This window comes from Eleutherodactylus coqui, chromosome 2 (genome assembly GCF_035609145.1).
Source record: "Eleutherodactylus coqui strain aEleCoq1 chromosome 2, aEleCoq1.hap1, whole genome shotgun sequence".
NCBI classification, from domain to species: domain Eukaryota; kingdom Metazoa; phylum Chordata; class Amphibia; order Anura; family Eleutherodactylidae; genus Eleutherodactylus; species Eleutherodactylus coqui.
The window spans coordinates 300,758,743-300,778,352 of NC_089838.1; the positions used below are offsets into that span (position 1 = coordinate 300,758,743).

The 19,610-nt window shown below is 48.2% G+C and overlaps 1 protein-coding gene and 1 non-coding gene across 2 annotated transcripts; one reads left to right on the plus strand and one right to left on the minus strand.

Annotated features, from left to right (window-relative positions):
• Positions 1 to 6,228: 6,228 nt before the first annotated feature.
• On the minus strand, positions 6,229 to 18,407 carry MAK16 (MAK16 homolog). Its single transcript, XM_066593495.1, has 10 exons — positions 18,297 to 18,407; positions 15,457 to 15,506; positions 14,030 to 14,139; positions 13,884 to 13,948; positions 11,567 to 11,718; positions 10,462 to 10,516; positions 9,501 to 9,575; positions 9,309 to 9,413; positions 7,932 to 7,997; positions 6,229 to 6,848 (listed from the first exon to the last, which is right to left on the minus strand). Exons 1-10 carry the CDS (start codon positions 18,309 to 18,311, stop codon positions 6,642 to 6,644), a joined length of 900 nt encoding a protein of 299 aa, XP_066449592.1. The 5' UTR covers positions 18,312 to 18,407; the 3' UTR covers positions 6,229 to 6,641.
• Positions 18,408 to 18,693: 286 nt separating this feature from the next.
• On the plus strand, positions 18,694 to 18,788 carry LOC136613196 (small nucleolar RNA U13). Its single transcript, XR_010790459.1, has one exon. It is a non-coding gene; the product is annotated as a small nucleolar RNA U13 (small nucleolar RNA).
• The last annotated feature ends 822 nt before the right edge of the window (positions 18,789 to 19,610 follow it).

Consider the following 19,610-nt stretch of genomic DNA (forward strand, 5'->3'; position numbering starts at 1 on the left):
CAATGATTTCAATGGGGCATCGCAGACCTGCTCTCGCACGTGGTGTTTTCTAACACTGATTTCCCCAGTTGTCTCCATGACAGCACCAATTGAGATTGCCTCCTCCTGATAGGACAGGAACACACTGAGAGGTTAAAAGCTCCCCCCCTTCCCCACTTTCCTCAGTGTCTTCCTGTCCTGCCAGGAGGCAGGATCTCTGAGAGGAGCTGGTGGAGAAGCCAGCCAGGATTACTTACAGGCGGATCGGAGGGCAGTGGCTCAGCCTGTCCTCCCTTCCAAGCCAGACGACTCCCGGGACGCCACATGGGGTAGTAACCCCCGGGCCAGGTTCCTCCCGCGGCGGCCCATGGGGGGTACAAAGCGGGAGCCTCAGTCCCCCTCGTCCTCCCTGCAGAAGTTACAGCGCGGTGCTCCAGGAAGCCCTTTGATGGCGGGGCGCCGCGTCACGTGTCCAGCGCGATGACATCATCGCGTCTGCATCAGGAGCGGAGGGGGCGGGACTTAGCGCAGGAGCGCGAAAATTTAAAAAAACATAGGAACCTGGGAGAAGCCAGAACAGACCAGCACTACAGGTCGCAGGTTGTCTGCAGCACCGGTACAGTAATGAGTGCTCCAGCCCCAGAGACAGCTGAAACCTCAGCGGCCGTAAGTAGCCAGTGCAGCAAAAAATACAATGCAAATATCCAGTATGTTGAGTATGGAAAAATTGCATATTTACCCGCAAAAATGCTTTGTTTGTCAGGGGGATAAAAAAGACATCCCCCCCCCAGAACAAAACTCAGAAAATGCGTGGAGTGCGGGACGAGACTGCCAGCTACGTATCAGAGGCCTCTATGCAAGGCATGCGTAGCTAGGCTAGTCAAAGAGGAATCGGGGGGATTCATGGAGGACGTTAGGAAGCTGGTGAAGGTGGATGTTAGATCAGCCCTAACGTCACAGCTGGCACCGCCAGCGAAACGCCAGAAAAGGCGTATGCTCCCGACGAGCTTTCTGACTCCGAGAGTTCTATCGGGTCGGAGCAAGAGGAACAGGCGGCCGAGGAGTCCTCAGATGATGAGGGCCACAAAAGATACTTATTCCATCAGGACGATTTAACGGAATTGATTAAGTCAGTCAGGGCTACACTAAAAATGGAAGAGCCCAGAGAGCCACGTACTTTACAAGACGAGATATTCGGGGGACTAGGGGAGAGGCGCAAGCATACCTTCCCTGTCCACAAGAATATCACCAAAATAATCCAGAAAGAGTGGAGGAAACCAGACGCAGGCTCCTTCTCCGCTAGAGGGGTAAAAAGAAGGTACCCATTCGAGGAGGAAGTACCTAGGGTAGACGTCCCGGTGGCCAAAGTAGCCAGGAGGACGACCCTGCTGTTTGAGGACGCCGCACAGTTAAAAGATCCCATGGATCACAAGGCGGAGGGCCTTCTAAAGAAATCATGGGAGGCAGCGGCAAACATACTTAGGCCAGGGATCGCAGCCACTTGTGTGGCGCGGACTCTGGGGGTGTGGCTAGAGCAGCTGGAGCTACACCTAACCAATAAGACGCCGAGGGAACAGATCCTAAATTCCCTTCCGATCCTGCGTATGGCAACAAATTTCCTAGCGGACGCCGCGGCCGAAACTGTCAAACTCTCAGCGACAGCTACAGCCCGGTCTAACTCAGCCAGAAGAGAGTTATGGCTGAAATCGTGGTCAGGCGACCTAGCCTCAAAAAATAAGCTATGTGCCCTCCCGTTCTACGGCCAGTTTTTGTTCGGACCGGACTTAGACAAGATTCTAGAGAAGGCGGCCGACAAAAAGAAGGGATTCCCGGAAGAAAAGCCACAGAGAGGGAAGACCTTCTTCCGGACCCCAGTGCAACAGCCCGAGGCCTACCGAGGCAAGGGCAAGACAGGCCGCTGGAGTCACCCCAAGGGGGGCAGAGGAAGGAACATCCTTTTTAACCCCCACCAGGGGGAGCCAAAGCAGAGACCCTGACGCCATCCCCGTAGGGGAAAGGCTAGGGAGCTTTGTAGATCAATGGGCCGCGATTTGCGAAGGCCCATGGATCCCAAAGATCTTACAGCAGGGATACTGGATAGAGCTGGTGTCCCTTCCTAGAAGAAAATTCATTATCACGGGAGGCTCCAAACAACAGTTACACCTACTAAGGCAAAGCGTTCGGGACCTGCAACAACTAAATGCAATATCCCCCGTACCGCAAGACGAGGAAACCCAGGGCCATTATTCCAGGCTCTTCCTAGTAAGAAAACCCTGCGGGAAGCAGCGGATGATAGTAAACCTGAAGCCTCTGAACACCTGCATCAAATACAGAAAATTCAAGATGGAGTCCATCGCCTCAACGATAAAGTTGATTGCCAAAGGAGCCTACATGGCATCTATCGATTGAAAGGATGCTTATTTCCACGTACCGATCCACGAGGGGTCCCGGAAATACCTAAGGTTCGCAGTGGATATGGGCAAGGGAATAGAGCACCATCAATTCAGATGCCTGCCCTTCGGGATCTCCTCAGCACCCAGAATCTTCACCAAAATTATGGCAGAGGTAGCCGCCTACCTGAGGAAGAAGTCGGTCCTAATAGTACCCTACCTGGACGATATTTTAATAGCAGAGTCCAGAGAACTCCTAACGGAACACCTGGGGATAGTGCTAGAACTTCTCCAATCCTTAGGATGGATCATAAACTGGGAAAAATCCAGTCTAGATCCCGACAAACAGAAAACGTTTCTGGGTATAACGCTCAACTCAGAATCGCAATGCTCCTGCCTACCCGAGGAAAAAATACAAAAAATCCGACTGTTAGTCAAGACCTTCCTACGGAGACAATTATGCACAATTCGGGAAGCCATGTCTCTCCTGGGAAGCTTGACGTCATGCATTCCAGGAGTGGCATGGGCCCAGGCTCACACCAGAGCCCTGCAAGCCTCAGTCCTATCCACGTGGCACAAAAAGCAGTCCTCTCTAGGGACAAGAATGTACATTCCAAGCGCGGTGAAAACATGCCTGCGTTGGTGGACATCCCCAGAGAACCTGCGGAGAGGGGTTCATTGGCTACAAAACCCAGCCACTCCCATCACAACGGACGCAAGCGCCTGGGGATGGGGAGCACATGTGGGGAACCAGTTCTTTCAGGGCCCCTGGCCTCAAAGGACGAAAGAACAGTCCTCAAATTACAGGGAACTACAGGCCGTATGGCAGGTCCTACAGCAGTTAGGGAACTCGCTACGGAACCGGCATATAAAGATAGTGTCAGACAATATCACCGAGGGGGCACAAGCTCTCTCACCCTGCAAAACATTGTACAGAAAATCCTTCACTGGGCAGAGGGCCGGATCCTTTCGATCACGGCAACCCACTTAAAGGGGACGCGAAACCAAAAAGCGGACTTTCTGAGCAGGAGGCAAATAGACCCAGGAGAATGGTCTCTCTCCCTGGAGGCGTTCAGAATCCTGACCAACCGGTGGGGGACCCCACAATTGGACCTGTTTGCAACCAGGGAAAATGCCAAAGTAAGCAACTTCTTCTCCCTCCGGCCGGGAGATCGGCCGACAGCAGTAGACGCCCTAGGCCCAGACTGGGGAGAGGGGCTGGCGTACGCCTTTCCTCCGATACCGCTGATCCCCAGATTCTTACATTTCAGAACCCAGGTATGCACACTAATCCTGGTGACCCCCTTCTGGCCCAAGAGAAGCTGGTTCGGTCTTCTAGCAACATTGAGCGTCCAGGACCCAGTCACCTTCCCTACCTGGACAGATCTTCTATCGCAGGGGCCACTGAACCATCCGAGCCTAGACAAGCTCCACTTAACAGCATGGCTCTTGAGGAATCCTCACTAAAAGAGAAGGGATTCTCCGAGAGAGTAGTAGAAACGTTAATGTCCAGCAGAAAAAAAGACTACCCACCTTATCTACCAGAAAGTATGGAGAAGGTTTTCCTCATGGAGACAGGGAAGGGATCCTATCCCGGACATCCCTCTAATCTTAGAGTTCTTGCAGGAGGGCCTAGAGATGGGCCTCTCTCAAAGCACCCTCAAGGTCCAGGTCGCAGCCCTTAGCGCCATATGTGACACAAAGTTCGCAGACAACAGATGGGTCAACAGGTTCCTAGCAGCAGCAACTAGATTAGGGCCTAGACCCATAAATCTTTTTCCAGACTGGAACCTTAAATGGGCCCTAAGGGCCATGATAGCGGTACCATACGAGCCGATCGAAGCACTACCCATAAAAATGCTTACTATCAAGACCATTTTCTTAGTAGCCATCACCTCCGCAAGACGGGTTAGCGAGCTGCAGGCCTTGTCCATTCCTGAAAATCTCGGACACCAAATTAGTATTTAAAACGGACCCGGCGTTTAGGCCAAAAGTGGTATCACATTTTCATAGGTCCCAAGACATAATAATCCCCTCATTTTTTAGTAAACCTAAAAACGAGGAAGAAAAAACCCTAAGCTGCCTGGACGTTAGGAGAGCAGTCCTAGGCTACATAGAGGCGACAAGCCACTGGAGGCGGGACGACAACCTGTTCATCCAGTTCAGTGGCCCAAATAAAGGGAGCAAAGCAGCAAAAAGCTCCATAGCCAGGTGGATCCGCCTGGCCATCATAGAGTCCTATAAGGCCCTCGGGAAGGAAATCCCTTTAGCTCTTAAAGCCCATTCTACAAGGGCAGTGGCATCGTCATGGGCCGAACACAGCTCAGCCTCGGTCGAGCAGATATGCAAAGCCGCAGTCTGGAAGAAACCCCACACGTTCGTTAAACACTATAGGGTAAAAGTGCAGCAGGACGAGGACATGGCCTTTGGCCGCAAAGTCCTCTCGGCAGCAATCCCACCCTAGGGAAACTTTAGTTGGTACGTCTCAATTGGTGCTGGCGTTGAGAGGACTGGGGAAAAAATGGATTATACCTACCTGATAATCGGGTTTCCAGTAGTCTCCACGACAGCACCTGTACCTTCCCCCCCTAAATTGATAGAAAAGAAACTATAGAATATAATATAAAAAAATAAATATATAATATAATTTTATAATCAACAAAACCCCCCAGTTAAGGGAAGAAATTTAAGTTGAGCTCCTACCCCGGCAATTCGTTAGAATCCACTGAGGAAAGTGGGGGGGGGGGCTTTTAACTTCGCAGTGTGTTCGTGTGTTCCTGTCCTATCAGGAGGAGGCAATCTCAATTGGTGCTGTCGTGGAGACGACTGAAAACCCGATTATCGGGTAGGTGTCTATTTTTTTTTTCAAGCGTGGTCTGCTCTATTTTCAGAATGATGGAATGTGTTAAATGCTGTCAAACACTGATAAAAATTGCAGTAAAACACTGCATCTGTAAAATGCTGCGATTCTGATTGCAATGGGTGAGAATGGCCTTATAGTGGTGGGGCAGAATCACTGTTTATAGGGGTGGCTCAACAACCCCCACAAAAGAAGTCAGAGGGGAGCGCTGGGAGGTTTCCACATGGAAAATCTGCAGCATTTACATGGAAAACTCAGCACAGGTTTGACTTATTTTCCCCTTTGAAATTTAACCCTTTCCAATCCAGTTTGTATCCTGGTTTTCCTAGGGGGCTTACTCTTTTTCTGTCATTATACAACGGCGCTATCTGCTGGCTAAAGCCAGTACTACATGAGGTGACACGTTGGATAGGCTCCGACAGCAGAGAGGCTGGCAATATACAGTAAGAGAACCCTGACGGACTTCTTCCAACATTGGAGCTGTACAGCCTTAAATCATAATGTCTTAAGACGTCAGACAGTGGATTGGAAAGGGTTAGATGGTGACAACTGCAGTATTAGGGCTTCACAGGGATGTGGAAAAATCAAGTATAATATGCAGATAGAACCCATTGATTGCATTCTTTTTGCACATGTGGCTCTTATGGGCACAAAAAAAAAAAAAGCTGCTCTATTTTGTGTGCAAAGAGCCCCAGAGCTCTATGGGTACATATATTTGCATGAGCAAAATGCTGCACACACTGGCATCTCCTTTGGCTTAATAGCCCTTTAAGCCCAGGGGAACCTGCACAAATACACACAGTATTGTGCACAAAGTACATTGCAGAAGAAAGCTGCAACGTGCCCGTGTGAAGCCACCCGCAGGTGCAAATTCATCTGTGGATAATCTGCAGTGCGTACATACAGATGTAAATGTTCTGCAAGTAAAATCCACAATGAAGGCTGCAGATGGCGGTGATAGGGCGCATTGCAATGAATGAAATCTGCAAGAGAGTAAGCTGCAGTGGATTGCTTCAGCTGTGAGTGAATGAAGTTTACCCCCACTCCCTACCAGCAGACTGGACTTTATTGTAGTTTTTTACAAATCTGATGTCGGCAGCCAGTCAAACGACTCGCAGCCCATGTAGTATAAGATCAGAACAGATGCTTATTAGCGGGGCTCTGATTGCCAGAAGTAGATGAGCACCTCTTCATCCTCTGGCACTTGGTCATTTATTAATACATTTTTCTGAAAGGCGTTCTCCAACACTCATCAGCGATTGGGGCTCGGCCGCACACAGCGTAAAATCTTAATTGGTTGTGGCTTTACCATCAACTTTAGTAATATTAATGAAGATGAAATAAGGGTGATGGCGTCACCCAGGAAATAGGTTTATTTATAAAAGCAGTCCATGAAGTGGTGTCCTCCTCCATCAAGTGGCTTTGGCCTTGCTCTGTGGCTCAGTCTCTTGTTCGTACTCTATCTCCACATACGCTCTCTTTCTTATAGCTGCTCCTTTCAGGGGGGTCTTGCCCTTGGATTTGCCTTTTGAGGTCTTTGCTTTTTCTACTTCTTCCTCCTCTGAAGACTCCTGTTCACTGGATTCTTTCTCCTCATCGCTGCCCAGTTTATCCATATCCTGCAAAGAAAGAAGGCGGGCAACATCAGAACAAGTGCCCGGCCCCAAAACTGGTGTGACATTAGTGATATGGAGACTGTCCGGAGTAAGGAACCCACATCCGGTATACTGGTGCGCTATACACAAAGTAGATGGCAACTGCCCTTCAGCATATCACTGTCCTAATAGACAAAAATCCAAAGTACCGGAGGTAAGAGCCACCTTTATTCATCTCCATCTTAAAGTCCACGCAGACACAAGGTAAATAACAAGCATTGGGGATTTTTACTTTTTGATACCTCTGGTGCCTTGGATTTTTCTCCATATAAGGTTACATTCACATGGGCAAGCGTGATATCTGGCCAAGAAACTCAGCCGGCTATTGCGCTCTCCACCGGCACTTTGCATTGTGAAGCATTTTTGATTCAAAAATTGCATCGCTTCTGTGAAATTTGCGATCCTATCACACACTTAGGATCAGCGTTTCCCATTGGCTTCAGTGGGAAACAACACACTCACCTGCACATCGTCTGGCAGGTAAGTGCCACGGGATGGCTTTTAGGCTCCTATTGAAAACAATGAGAGAGGCGTTCTGAGAGAACACCCAATGATAGACCGGGCACGGGAATGACTCCAGTCTGTTCAAGAGATTTTATATATTCGGGCAATTTTATTGCGCATCGCCTAAAATGTGAGAATATCACTTGAGTGTATAAGCCCTCATTGGGTATTTGCTGTACGGACCACACCAAGTAGCATGAAGGCGCAGGTGGTGCACAGGGAACACATTGCTGACCGCCCGACTAGAGTTCAGGCTTTGTGCACACTGTCATATAAGTAACGGTGAGGACGATTCCTCTGTGTACCCCGCTGTATAAGCATACGTTGCCCATTGTATACTGCGTGGTATAAGCATACGTTGCCCATTGTATACTGCGTGGTATAAGCATACGTTGCCCATTGTATACTGCGTGGTATAAGCATACGTTGCCCATTGTATACTGCGTGGTATAAGCATATGTTGCCCATTGTATACTGCGTGGTATAGGTCATAGGGTGGCGCTGCACTGGACAAGTAAAGAGTTTTCTTTCTAAGAAACTTACTTCAAAATCACTCAGGTCACTTTCTTCAACCTCTTCGTCTTCTACAAACTCTCGCTTGCCGCTCTCCTGAAAACAAAGACAAACGTTACTCTTGTGATCAATCATGTGACCGGTAGTATGTTACAGCGACTGTATTGTCATCCAGAGCTCCCACAGCCTTAAAGGGATTGTCCAGGGCTTTAAGGCCACCTGTGACCCCCACGTATCTGTTCGGATTCTTCATATTCTGTACTTTGGATGTGCGAGCTGATGCACATGCGCATTACAGATTATGTTGCACCGTTGCTAGGCAATAACGCAGATCCAACGGCCTTTCTGCATTGATAACTGTGGAAGGGCCACAGGACAGGCAGCTTCCATTTACTTCACGGAATCCTCCTAGAAATAGAGCATGCTGTGATTTTCCCCCCATTAGACGAACATCGCAATCCATTTCCGCTCGTAGGCAGGACAAAACGCGTTTCCATAGCATGTCACATATGGCATTTGCTGCGGAATCCCACTCTGGATTCCCCAATGCACATCTGTTCGTGTGCAGCCGGCCTAAGTATTATGACCGATCCGGTCAACATTGCAGGGGCCTGGTCTGGTACTACAGGCACAGCTCCCATTGAAATCAATGTGCCTGCAGTACCAAACTGGTTCGCGGCAATGCAAATGGCGCTATCTGCTTTCTGCACAGTCTGCAATGACAGCTGGCCCAGCAATTAGCTGATCGATGTGGGTCACAAGTGACGGACCCCCACAATCAACTATTGTGAGGTCACCAGAAGAAAAAGTCCTAGACAACATCTTTTACCCCTTAAAAGGGGTTTTCCCAGGGAGAATACTACTGATGACCTATCCTCATCAGAGGTCATCAAGAGTTGTTCCACTGAGGTCTGTCGCTCAGGACCCCCGACTGATCAGCTGAGTGGCAGCATGCTGTCAGTGCTGCAAATACACAGAGGTCGGAGCGACGTCTCGGCGCCGCTCTCAAGTGTAGTGGCCGGAGCTTGTAACTGCAGGCACAGCACTTGTTGATTTCAATGCAGCATTTAAACATTACTGCGGTGTTCTTCAATAAATCGGATGGGCCAATACCAGTGAGTAAGGAGGGGTGCAATATTTTTGTGAAACCAATTGTGATGTCATTTTTCTTGGGGTGTGTTAAGTTAAAAATCACAGAATTTAATGGCCCTGGATGGCCTGTGCGATCCTACAGCAGAAAGGATGACAGGCTGAATATGACTGTCACACATAGAGAGTATCCACATGTCCTACGCGTTTCCATTGGACATAGGGGACAGGCTGCGGATGTGAGAAGCTGACCGCTGCTTTACGTGCAGCGTGGAGGACCAGAAACCAGTCTGGATTTAATAACCCGCTTGTACATACTTCATCTTCCTCCTCCTCTTCTTCAGACTCTGATTCGCTTGCTGCTTCCTGCTGCTCCAGGGCTTTGTCAAAGGCTTGAATAGGGAAGTTGTAGATATCGCCATACTGTGGAGGAACAATACAGAGAGATGACATCTCTGGCCGCTATCCAAAATAAATGACGTCAGCGCCTCTTCCCATCACACATCTTACCGCGCCCTGTTTCAGACGCTCCAGCAGTTCTTTCTCTATCGCGTTGTCCAACTGTGCTGCTATCAGGGCTTTTTCCTGTAATTATAAGGGTAATTCCATCAATCGTATTTATACCAAAAAGTCCTAAAATATAGTAATGTGTGGGGTTCTAGCATAAAAATAACATTTTTATCATTTCCTTTTTCCGTTTAGCCCGCCTTGGTACTGCTGGGGGTGGCCCTGGAGAGAATCAGTCTCCTTCCCCCTCTGGCAGCTGACAACATAGTCCCGTCTTCCCCTGTACAAGGCATCTTCTCAGCTACGCTCCATGTACTGCAGAAGCGGTCACTTCCTGACAAGCAGAAAGCTACTTCTTAAGACTATGATCACTATGCAGAGAGCGACTGACGTGTCCTCCAGCATCATTACGTGGACGCGCACATTGCTATACACAGTGAACACTAGGTGGCGACGTACTATGGAAGTAGCCGTTACAACTCTTTAGTGGATCATTTTACAGCATGTAAATGGCAAATTATACGACGATCTATATAATGAATATGGTATTTAAGGTATAACTGCACTTTCAACTTTTGACATGTCACAGGGACATGGCAAAAGTTTTGATCACTGGGGCTCTGGCTGTTGAGACCCCCACCGACTACGAGAATAAGTCAGCTGAAGTGCTCATCCAATTGAGGTCGCTGCTTGTATGCTGTAGATGGGCTCAAAAGAAAGTCAATGGACCAGTCTACAACTAGAAGGTGGCTCGGTCTAGCGATCGGTGGGGGTCTCGGCACCTGGAATCCCAGCGATCAAAAGTTTAGACATGTCAAAAGTTTATAGAAAGCGCAGTTACACGTTCCCCTTTAAACAATAACTCTGAATACAGAGCCGTGTTGATGAAGGTGAATGTGCATAAGGAACAGTCTGTCGGGGCATCAGCTATGGGCGTGCTGTTTGTACACAGCAGAGCACTGACCTCTCTCCTCTTCTCTCTTCTTTCCACCTTCCTGCTCAGGGGGACCAGTTTACGCCTGCGTGGGGAGACAAAATACACGTTACAGCTGGGAACGGAATTCAATGACCAAAAACTGCAACAATTAATGTATCTGGTTGTATCCATAAGACTGGACAAACCGAAGCCCTCAGTGTGTAATAATGCGTTACTTTGATAGATTGGACTTACGGATGAACTGATACCAAATATGGTTTTTGGTTTTATTATTATGTTTCTTTCATTATACGTATGGCAAAATCTTGTTTTTTTGTTTTTTTTAAATAAAAATGTAAACTAATTTTTACATTATCGGAATTAGAACTTGTGATACTTTGATCGCTCCTGCAGTATAATATAATGCCATTGTATTACATTATACTGCGATCTGACAGGCCACGCCACAGACATGATAGGCAATCTGCAATGGCAGAACTAGGGATTTTCAGAAGGCCCCCCAGCTGCCATGGCAACCCACATTCTTATCGCAGGGGGTGGTGCAGGACCCCTGAACATAGATTGGGGCATTTAAATGCTGCTGTCAACATTTAAAGGGTTAACAGCTACAATGCAAGGTGCTGCTTATCAGAGCTGTTGCGGGTGGGTGCCGGCTGCATGAAACAGCTGGCACCGCAATGTTTGGAGAGGGATCGACCCCCGATCCACCTCCGTATATACTCCGAACCTGCAGGACGTAAATGTACGTCCTGTAACGTTAAGGGGTTAAAGCGACACATTACGGTGGCAATAACTTCGCTCTCCTGCCTGAGCCGCTCTCTAAACCACCCGCACCGCGCACGCCTCATGCACCGGGCTATTCTAACAAGACCCATAATCAAGACTTCTTAGGCGCTGCATGGATGCCACCGTACCGAGCAGCGAGCAGCAGTGTCTCCGATACGCGGGAAGAGACTACAGCGCCAATAATAGGGAAAAATTAAATGGGTTTGACACAAAAGTGTATAATATGCAGAATCCTTCATTATACAATAGGTCAACTGAATGTACAAATAAAAGCCCCAAAACCAGAGAATGAATGACGATTCTCACAGCCGCCGCATGAGCTTACTGCCCCGCACCCGGGACTTACTGTCTCTTGAGCGTCAGCTTGCGGATCCGGATGAGGTACTGCGTGATCTTGGTGAACCTCTGCTTGCACTTGTGTCTGATGAACCGCGGCCAGTAGATCAGGTTTCTGTCGATCTGCTCCAGAGCCTGCTCGTAGTTCTTGCTCAGACGTACCTACCAGGAACAACGCTGGAGGTCAGCAGCATTCACATCCGGAGACAATAAGTACGTTCATGGGGTTTCTTGTATAATCAGGAGTGCATTGCCCTCTGACACACAAAGAACTTATCCCTGTAATGTAAGGAGCTGTAAGACCTGCTCACATGTACGAACCGCGGACAGGATACAGATCCCCAACACACAGCAGGACCATAAGATCCCAGGGGCATTCACATGTACGGACCGCGGACGGGATACGGATCCCCAACACACAGCAGGACCATAAGATCCCAGGGGCATTCACATGTTCCACATCCAATGTTCTGTCCCTGGTCCGCTGCAGTAAATGTCCTATTAGGGGGCTTTATATCGGGGAAACAGGACAAAAACTGAGATCCTGGATGAGATCTCATCGCCACACGATTAAGGAGATAAGGACGGGATTCTCTGTGGCCGAGCATTTCTCTAGTCACGGACACAACATGGAACACGTGAAAGTTATTATATTAAAGGCGATTTCAAATCTCAATGTCATAGAAGAACGTAGGAGTACAAGTTTATAACCATCTTTGACGCTCTCAAGACCGGAATCAACATTGAAAATGGCTTCATACTACAGTGGAGCGTATGAGAAATCTACAGCAGAGATAACACGCTGGCCTGGTGACCCCCTAACACTAATTCAGAGATCATAATACTTTTACATACACACCACTTCTGATCTATTCCATTATGCCTGAGGAAGAACCCAAAGTAGATAGGAAAGCTCGCTAGAACATCATGTCGTCTTGTTAGCCCTTACACTGGATCATATCTACAAGATGACTTGGTTTCTCTTCCCGAGAACAATCCCTCTTTGTGACCCTGTTCACCTGCAATGGAAGGCTTCCAAGCTGATTTCCAGTAGGGAAAAAGAAAATTGCCACCTGAGAAATTGCACACTACTGATTTCCATGCCAATGATCAGCCCAACTGAATGACTAATGTAGTATTACATGCCAGCCATTCAGATGAACGGCCTTCCATGTAACACAAGGCTGGCTTGTACAGAGCACGGCTTACCAACAAGATGGAAGGAGGACTCCGTGACACTTCTAGTGGCGATTTTTGGATTTCAATTTTCCTAAAGGGGTTTTTTAACAACGCCCTCACTTCTGTGGCACACAGACGCCACAAACAGGGGGGTCCAAAGCTGGCCTGTGTATTACACATGGAGAACTACTACAGCTTCACTTGATATCAGCTATTTGTCAAGGAATTTGGAAGCCATACCAGCAGTTATCAGTGGATTACTGGGCCGGCTCCATCCAAAAGTCTTGATAAGTCATCCCCTTATAGGGGTTTTCCAGGTTGAACAAGTCAACACTTTCAGTATGCATTCTTCATGATTTTAGGATCTCTGCTTGCTGTCATCCAGTAGGAACCTTCGCTTACCAGGACTATACTATTGATGATGTATCCTCAGGATAGGTCATCAATAGTTGATCGGTAGGGTCTGCTGCTCGGGATCTGCTGATCAGATGACTGAGGAGGCTGCCATGCTTGGGTGAGCCCTGCGACCTCAGCCATGCGATGTCACGTTCATTGGTTGGAAGTGAATGGAACTCACACAAGCATTGCTGTCACTTCATAGAATCATAGAATGGTAGAGTTGGAAGGGACCCCCAGGGTCATCGGGTCCAACCCCCTGCTCAGTGCAGGATCACTAAATCATCCCAGACAGATGCCTGTCCAGCCTTTGTTTGAAGACTTCCATTGAAGGAGAATTCACCACCTCCTGTGGCAACCTGTTCCACTCATTCATCACCCTCCCTGTCTAATACCTAATTTGTGTCTCCTCCCTTTCAGTTTCATCCCATTGCTTCTAGTCTTTCCTTGTGCAGATGAGAATAGGGCTGATCCCTCTGCACTGTGACAGCCCTTCAGATATTTGTAGACTGCTATTAAGTCTCCTCTCACTTTAATCAGCGGAGATCCCAATTGGCAGAGGCCCGCCGTCTTCAGTAGTTGACTTGCTGTCATGGGAGTAAACAATGAAAATGACAGCAAGCAGAGATATTGAAAATTGTAAGGAATGGGTACTGAAAGTATATTGGAAAACTAACACTTTCCATTATACAAAGAAGGACATTTAACGCTAAGAGCGCTTTTATTGCCAGCTTGGCGTTTTCTGTACTTACCCGCTCCCACATGCGTGCTGGAAATGCCGCCCTCTCGATAACCTTCATGTACAAGTAACAGATACCTGCGGGTAACAGAGAGATAGTTTCATGGATCTCCTTCCCCCATAGGCGGGGTGTAACGTCACAGTGTGTCTCACATTTACCTTTCTCTTCTTTAATGGTGGCGTACTGACTGTTGGCGAGCGGGCAGGACGAGCGGGTACACTGCCCGGTTATGTTGTACTCATTCCGACAGAAGTTCTGAGTCTTCGTCCTGGAGAAATAAAAAGTCAGCCATGGTTATAAAGGACAGCAGCCTCTCAGACAGACAGACACCACCCGACCCGTCTATTAACCCCTCACGCCAATGGACGTAATCATACATCCATGTTATGCCCAGTGGATGGCGCCGGCACAGCTCCCCATCAGTGGTGAGAGCTGGCTGTAAGATACAAATAAAACCCCACAGCGACTTAACCCTTTGCAATCCAATTTTTGATTCAGGGATTCCTAGGGTGCTTTCTCTTTCTGCCATTATACAATGGCGCCATCTGCTGGCTAGAGCCAGGACTGCGGTATAGGACATGCTGGAGAGGCCCCCTGACAACAGAGCGGCCAGTAATCTACAGTAAGAATACCCTGCCGGACGTCTTCCGACATCGGAGCTGTACAGCCTTCAGTCAGAATGTCTTTAGACGTCAGACAATGTTACTGAGCTGCATGAAGGTCATGTGATGTCACGGACCACAGGAGACGATGCGGCACTCGCTTGCCACTCCAAACAGCTGATCAGCCCCGATGATCTTATATCAATGACCTATCCTAAAGATGGGACATCAAATTTTTAAAAAGGGGAGGTCCGGGACTTTTACAATCAGTCGCGATTAGTAGTTGATCAGCAAGGTCGACCGCTTGGGATTCCCGCCAATCAGCTGATCGTCGGGCTTGCTGTCAGTGTGGACAGTGCTGGAAGCAGATAGCACTGTCCATATTGTAGTGGTCCAGGCTGGTACTGCAAGCACAGCTGCCATTAAATTGTCTGCTTCTACACTGTCTGCACTGACAGCAAGCCCAGCGATTAGTGGGGATCCCAAGTGGTGGATCAACTACTGTAATTAACTAATTGTAAAAGTCCTGGACAATGATCGGTGAGGATCCCGAGTGGCGGACACTGATGAGTATTGAGGACCCATCCTGAAAATAGGACATCAACAGATAATCCCTATAAAGGTGGTTTACAACCAAAGACATTAACCCCTTATCCACAGAATGGGGAATAAGGGTCTGATCACTGAGGATCCGTCCAGCTCAAAAGCAGCGCCAGATGTACCTTGCAGCCACTTGTCTCTTAGGCCGGTGACCGATAAGCGTCCATAATACAAACGGTGTCCCGGCCGGACTGCGGGTATCGTGACCCGAACCCAGCGCATCACAGGAGTTTATGATGTTCGTAGTCCGGCTCAGGATATAATCAGACCGGGACACCCGACCGTATCACTCATCCGTCACGGACCTTATAGAAATAATGAAGCAGCGCCAAATAGACTTGGCTGAACATTCAGGACTCATCACCGGAGAAGCTGACACTTACTTCATCTTGAAGGAGCAGAACTGCTGATTCCCCACAATATCCCAGATAACCTGGAAGGAGAGAAACGGATCGTAAGAAATGGAGAGGATACAAACCGGCACTCAAAGGGTGTCCAGGATTAGGAAAACATGGCTACTTTCTTCCAGAAACAGCGCCTCTCCTGTCCGTAGGCTGTGTGTGGTATTGCAGTGAATGGAGCTGTAATACCACATACAACCTGTGGACAGGGGTGGCGCTGTTTCTGGCAGCCATGTTTTTCTAATCCCGGACATCCTTTACTCTAAAGCTTTAGGATGGGGCTACACAGCAACTTTGGCCACTATATTTGTTGTACAGCCAAAAACTGAAGTATTGCCGTGCTTCATGGGAACCGCAAGTAGCAACAACTTCTGTAAGCAGCCCGACAAGTTTAGAGGTCTTCTGATTGTTGGGTTACAGGACCTTGCAATGCGAACACGCTCACTTACATTAGAGGGTCCGCACACGTGTGACCTCCACTTCATTCCTCTGGGGACGGTCAGGACCCCCGTTCTCAGGATCAGTGAGGCTCCCAGCAGCTGGAGCACCACTGATCATAAAGCTATCCTGTCCTGTGGATGGGGAATATCGGTACCTCTCCATGGGAGGACTGTCCGGCACGCAAGCATCCGACAGCCATCGCAGTGCCAACCGCTCACTGAATGGAGACGGAGCGCTCTGGAGATCTCTTCCGGCTGCCCTCTCCATTCACAGTAAAGAGGCAGTTGTTCACAGATGAGACTGCCTGGTTACACGGCCGACAGTCGCGCCCGTTTATAGGTGAGTGATTCATTCTCATTCACTTGCCCTGTTGGGTCCCTCGTCTACACTGGGCGACGGTCGCCCATGATAGCTCTTTTAAGCAATCACTCAGGCGATAAGCGGCCCGTGTAAAAGGAACTTTCTAGCTGGAGTTCAGTTGGATGAGGTCACATTTAACCCCTCGCAGCGCCGTTGTTTCCAGCTTAGCAATAATTAAAAAAAATAAAGGTTGTGAACGTATTAAGAGGATTTGTGCTTGTTATTCAGGGGTTAATACAATTAAGTTCGAAGAAGGTCATACGGCATAAACTGGACTGGACTATCCTTGATGCTGGGGGCCTGAGCATTTCCTGGAGACCGTATTTAGTCATTGTATTCGTTATGCTCATCAATGTAGTTAATGTACGCACTCGTCACATGATATATTCATTCATCAGTACTGAACTGTGGTAATAGTTTGTGTAGGGAGTCGTCCCCTGTGATTGGAGCACCACACACGTCTTTGTTCTACTTCGCACTATTAATAAGATAACACTGAGCTTGTACCTCAGCAGGAGGACAGCAGTGACTTCACTCGCCTCGTTCTTTCCCCAATGATCATCGCTAATTAATTTGGACACATGAGGGAACTCAGATTCTGGTAGCCTAGATGTAAAGGAGTACTCCAACAAGGCTCTATTGTTTTGTGTCTACAGCTGCTACGCATCTCCATGGTAACAGACTGCAAACAAACCTGCGTAGTCTGATCTTGTGGCCATATTTTCTTCTATCGGTTGTCTAGGGCAGTGTTCCCCAACTCCAGTCCTCACGGACCCCAACAGGTCATGTTTTCAGGATTTCCTCAGTATCGCACAGGTGATGTAATTATTGTCAGACATTGCCACAGGTGTTCCTACTATAGGGGATCCTGAAAACATGACCCGTTGGTGGTCCCTGAGGACTGGAGTTGGGGACCCCTGGTCTAGGTCTTCCTTGCCACCAAATGAAAGTCAGCACAGGGTAGAGTATAAAGGCAGGATGAGACTATGCAGGGTTTGTTTGTAGTCTGTTGCCATGGAGAAGCATAGCTCTGCAGAGGAGCTGTAAACACAAAATAATAAGGCATTTTTAATTAACACCTTTCGCAAAGTAATGGCCCTTTTACACGGGCCGACGTTTTTTCGAAAAACTGCATGATCGCCAGCGCCCCCACCTATGGTCATTAGCACTCGTGCCGCTGAACAAACCATAAAAGGTCTTCGTGTCTGCTCTTGTGCTGCCATGGGGAGGCGCTGTACAGAGCCTGTGTGGGACATACAGGAAGAGCGGAGGGCACTCACCTGCCTTAGGGCCCTTCCACAGACCAGACCCCGTTCTCTCCCTCCATGTTTTCACCAATTGGCGTGGTTTACAGTCGTGTGTAAGCGCCCTTGTCAGGACGTCTGCACCGTGGCGGTCCATCACTGAAGACCCCCTTTCATACGGGCAGATTTACACACCACGCAGTGAATAGAACACATTGCTTTCAGCGGGTTCATCACATGCATGTACTTCCCTGCGCGACTCGGTCACCCAAAAAACGCAGCGTGCTGCATTGTCCTACACATCTGCCCACCCAAAGCCCATGGGGATGTGAAGACATGCGCAAAATACGCCAGGAGACGCGTGAAGCCCTGCGGAGTTGTGGAGTATGAAGAACACATCCAGAACTAGTTAGCCACTTCAATCCGTGCGTCTTTGTTTTCCGCGTCCGAACAAATATGTCCAGCGGGCGCAAAAAGTAATGAAAAAAACGCCGACATGTGCAAAAAAGGAGTGTTCAGTCCGCAAATACGAAGCGCTCGCAACTACACCTGCGCTGGTGTGAAGTGGCGGAGGGTCCCTGGAGAGTTCATGCGGATGATGTCATCGTTCGCTCGTCTACACACAGATACAGCGTTGGCTCCTACAGAAATCATTCACGTGCCCCCCTCATTAATGTAGTAGAATGGGCCGAAGAAGCACCGGGGCCGTGACGTCACCCCCTGAGAGACCCTCGCTGAATGATAAAGTATGTGCCCCCCTCCCAGCTCTATACTCACATCGTCGTGCTGCATCTTGGCGGCTTCTCGTTAAATCCTCTCCTCCCTGACTCACACGGTGCACGCGTGTAGTTCTCAGCGAGCCGCCATCTGTAAAGACCGAGTCTCGCGAGATTTCACGGAACTCCCGTCTGAAAACCTGTTCCTCAACCAACATGGCGGACAGCGGCCTGCGATTGGTCAATGTGTTTGCATATATTAGCATATGTAATTTTTCACTTTTAACTCCACTGTATCATATTTGAGTATGTAGTTGACGGTTTAGTAAGTAGCACAACCCAACCTCACTGCACGGCCGGTCAGCTGACGGCGGTATGTGGCAGCTAGGCATGTAGTCGCTATAATACTAATGAGGACCGTCCGCCCCCCGGGTTGTACTGCGCCCGGCAAACCGTTGATCCTTCTGGTTCAGAAGTGTGATGAATGGGTGTTCACACGGCTGTGTGAGATGTGCGGCCCTCTGTTACGACGTGGCACATGACCCTTCTGATCCTGAACCAGGGATGGCATTGTCTGGGGCTGGCTGATCGGAGAGCTGCTCTTGTATTAGGAAACGATAGAAGTTCCAAGTTCATAGCTATGGGCAACTCCTCATCTGCTGTATGGCCGTGTCTGAGGTGATGGGGTTGACTGCTTACGGCTTTTTACCCATGTGTTGGTTTTAGTGTCCTATCTTTCCTTTAGCTACCAAAATGATTTTTGCAGTTTTTTTTTTTTTTTGCCTGAGATCTATTTTCTTATATCTTTCTTCACTATTTTTTTTTTTATTTTTTCTTTAAAAAGGTTTTTTTTTGTAGTGTATTTACGCTATAATTAAGTATGGGAACAGGTTCGTCACTCTGTTTTAGATGACGTTTTTATATATAATATGTAGGGTTTTGGATTAGAGGGTGTAGATGGTGACTTTTGTTTGGTGTCTGTTTTGGGTTATTTAATCCTTTAGTGACGGAGCTTTTTTGCTCTTTTTCCATCTTTGTTTTTTTCCTACTCCCTTTAAAAAAAATCGTAACTCCTTTATTTATCTATCGACGTCGCTGTATGAGGGCTTGTTTTGGCGGGACGAGTTGTAGTTTTCAATGGTGCTATTATGCCATATAATGTACTGAAAAACTTAATCTTTTTTTTTTTTTTTAAGTGGAGAGAAATAGAAAAAAAATGACATTCCACCATCTTTCGTTGCGTCCTGTTTCTACGGCACACAAACTGCAACAAAAACGACCCGATAACTTTATTCTATGTTTCAGTATGATTATTACAATACCAAACTTGTGTAGTTTATTTTTGCTGTTCTTGTACTGCAGGATGTAAAGGGTT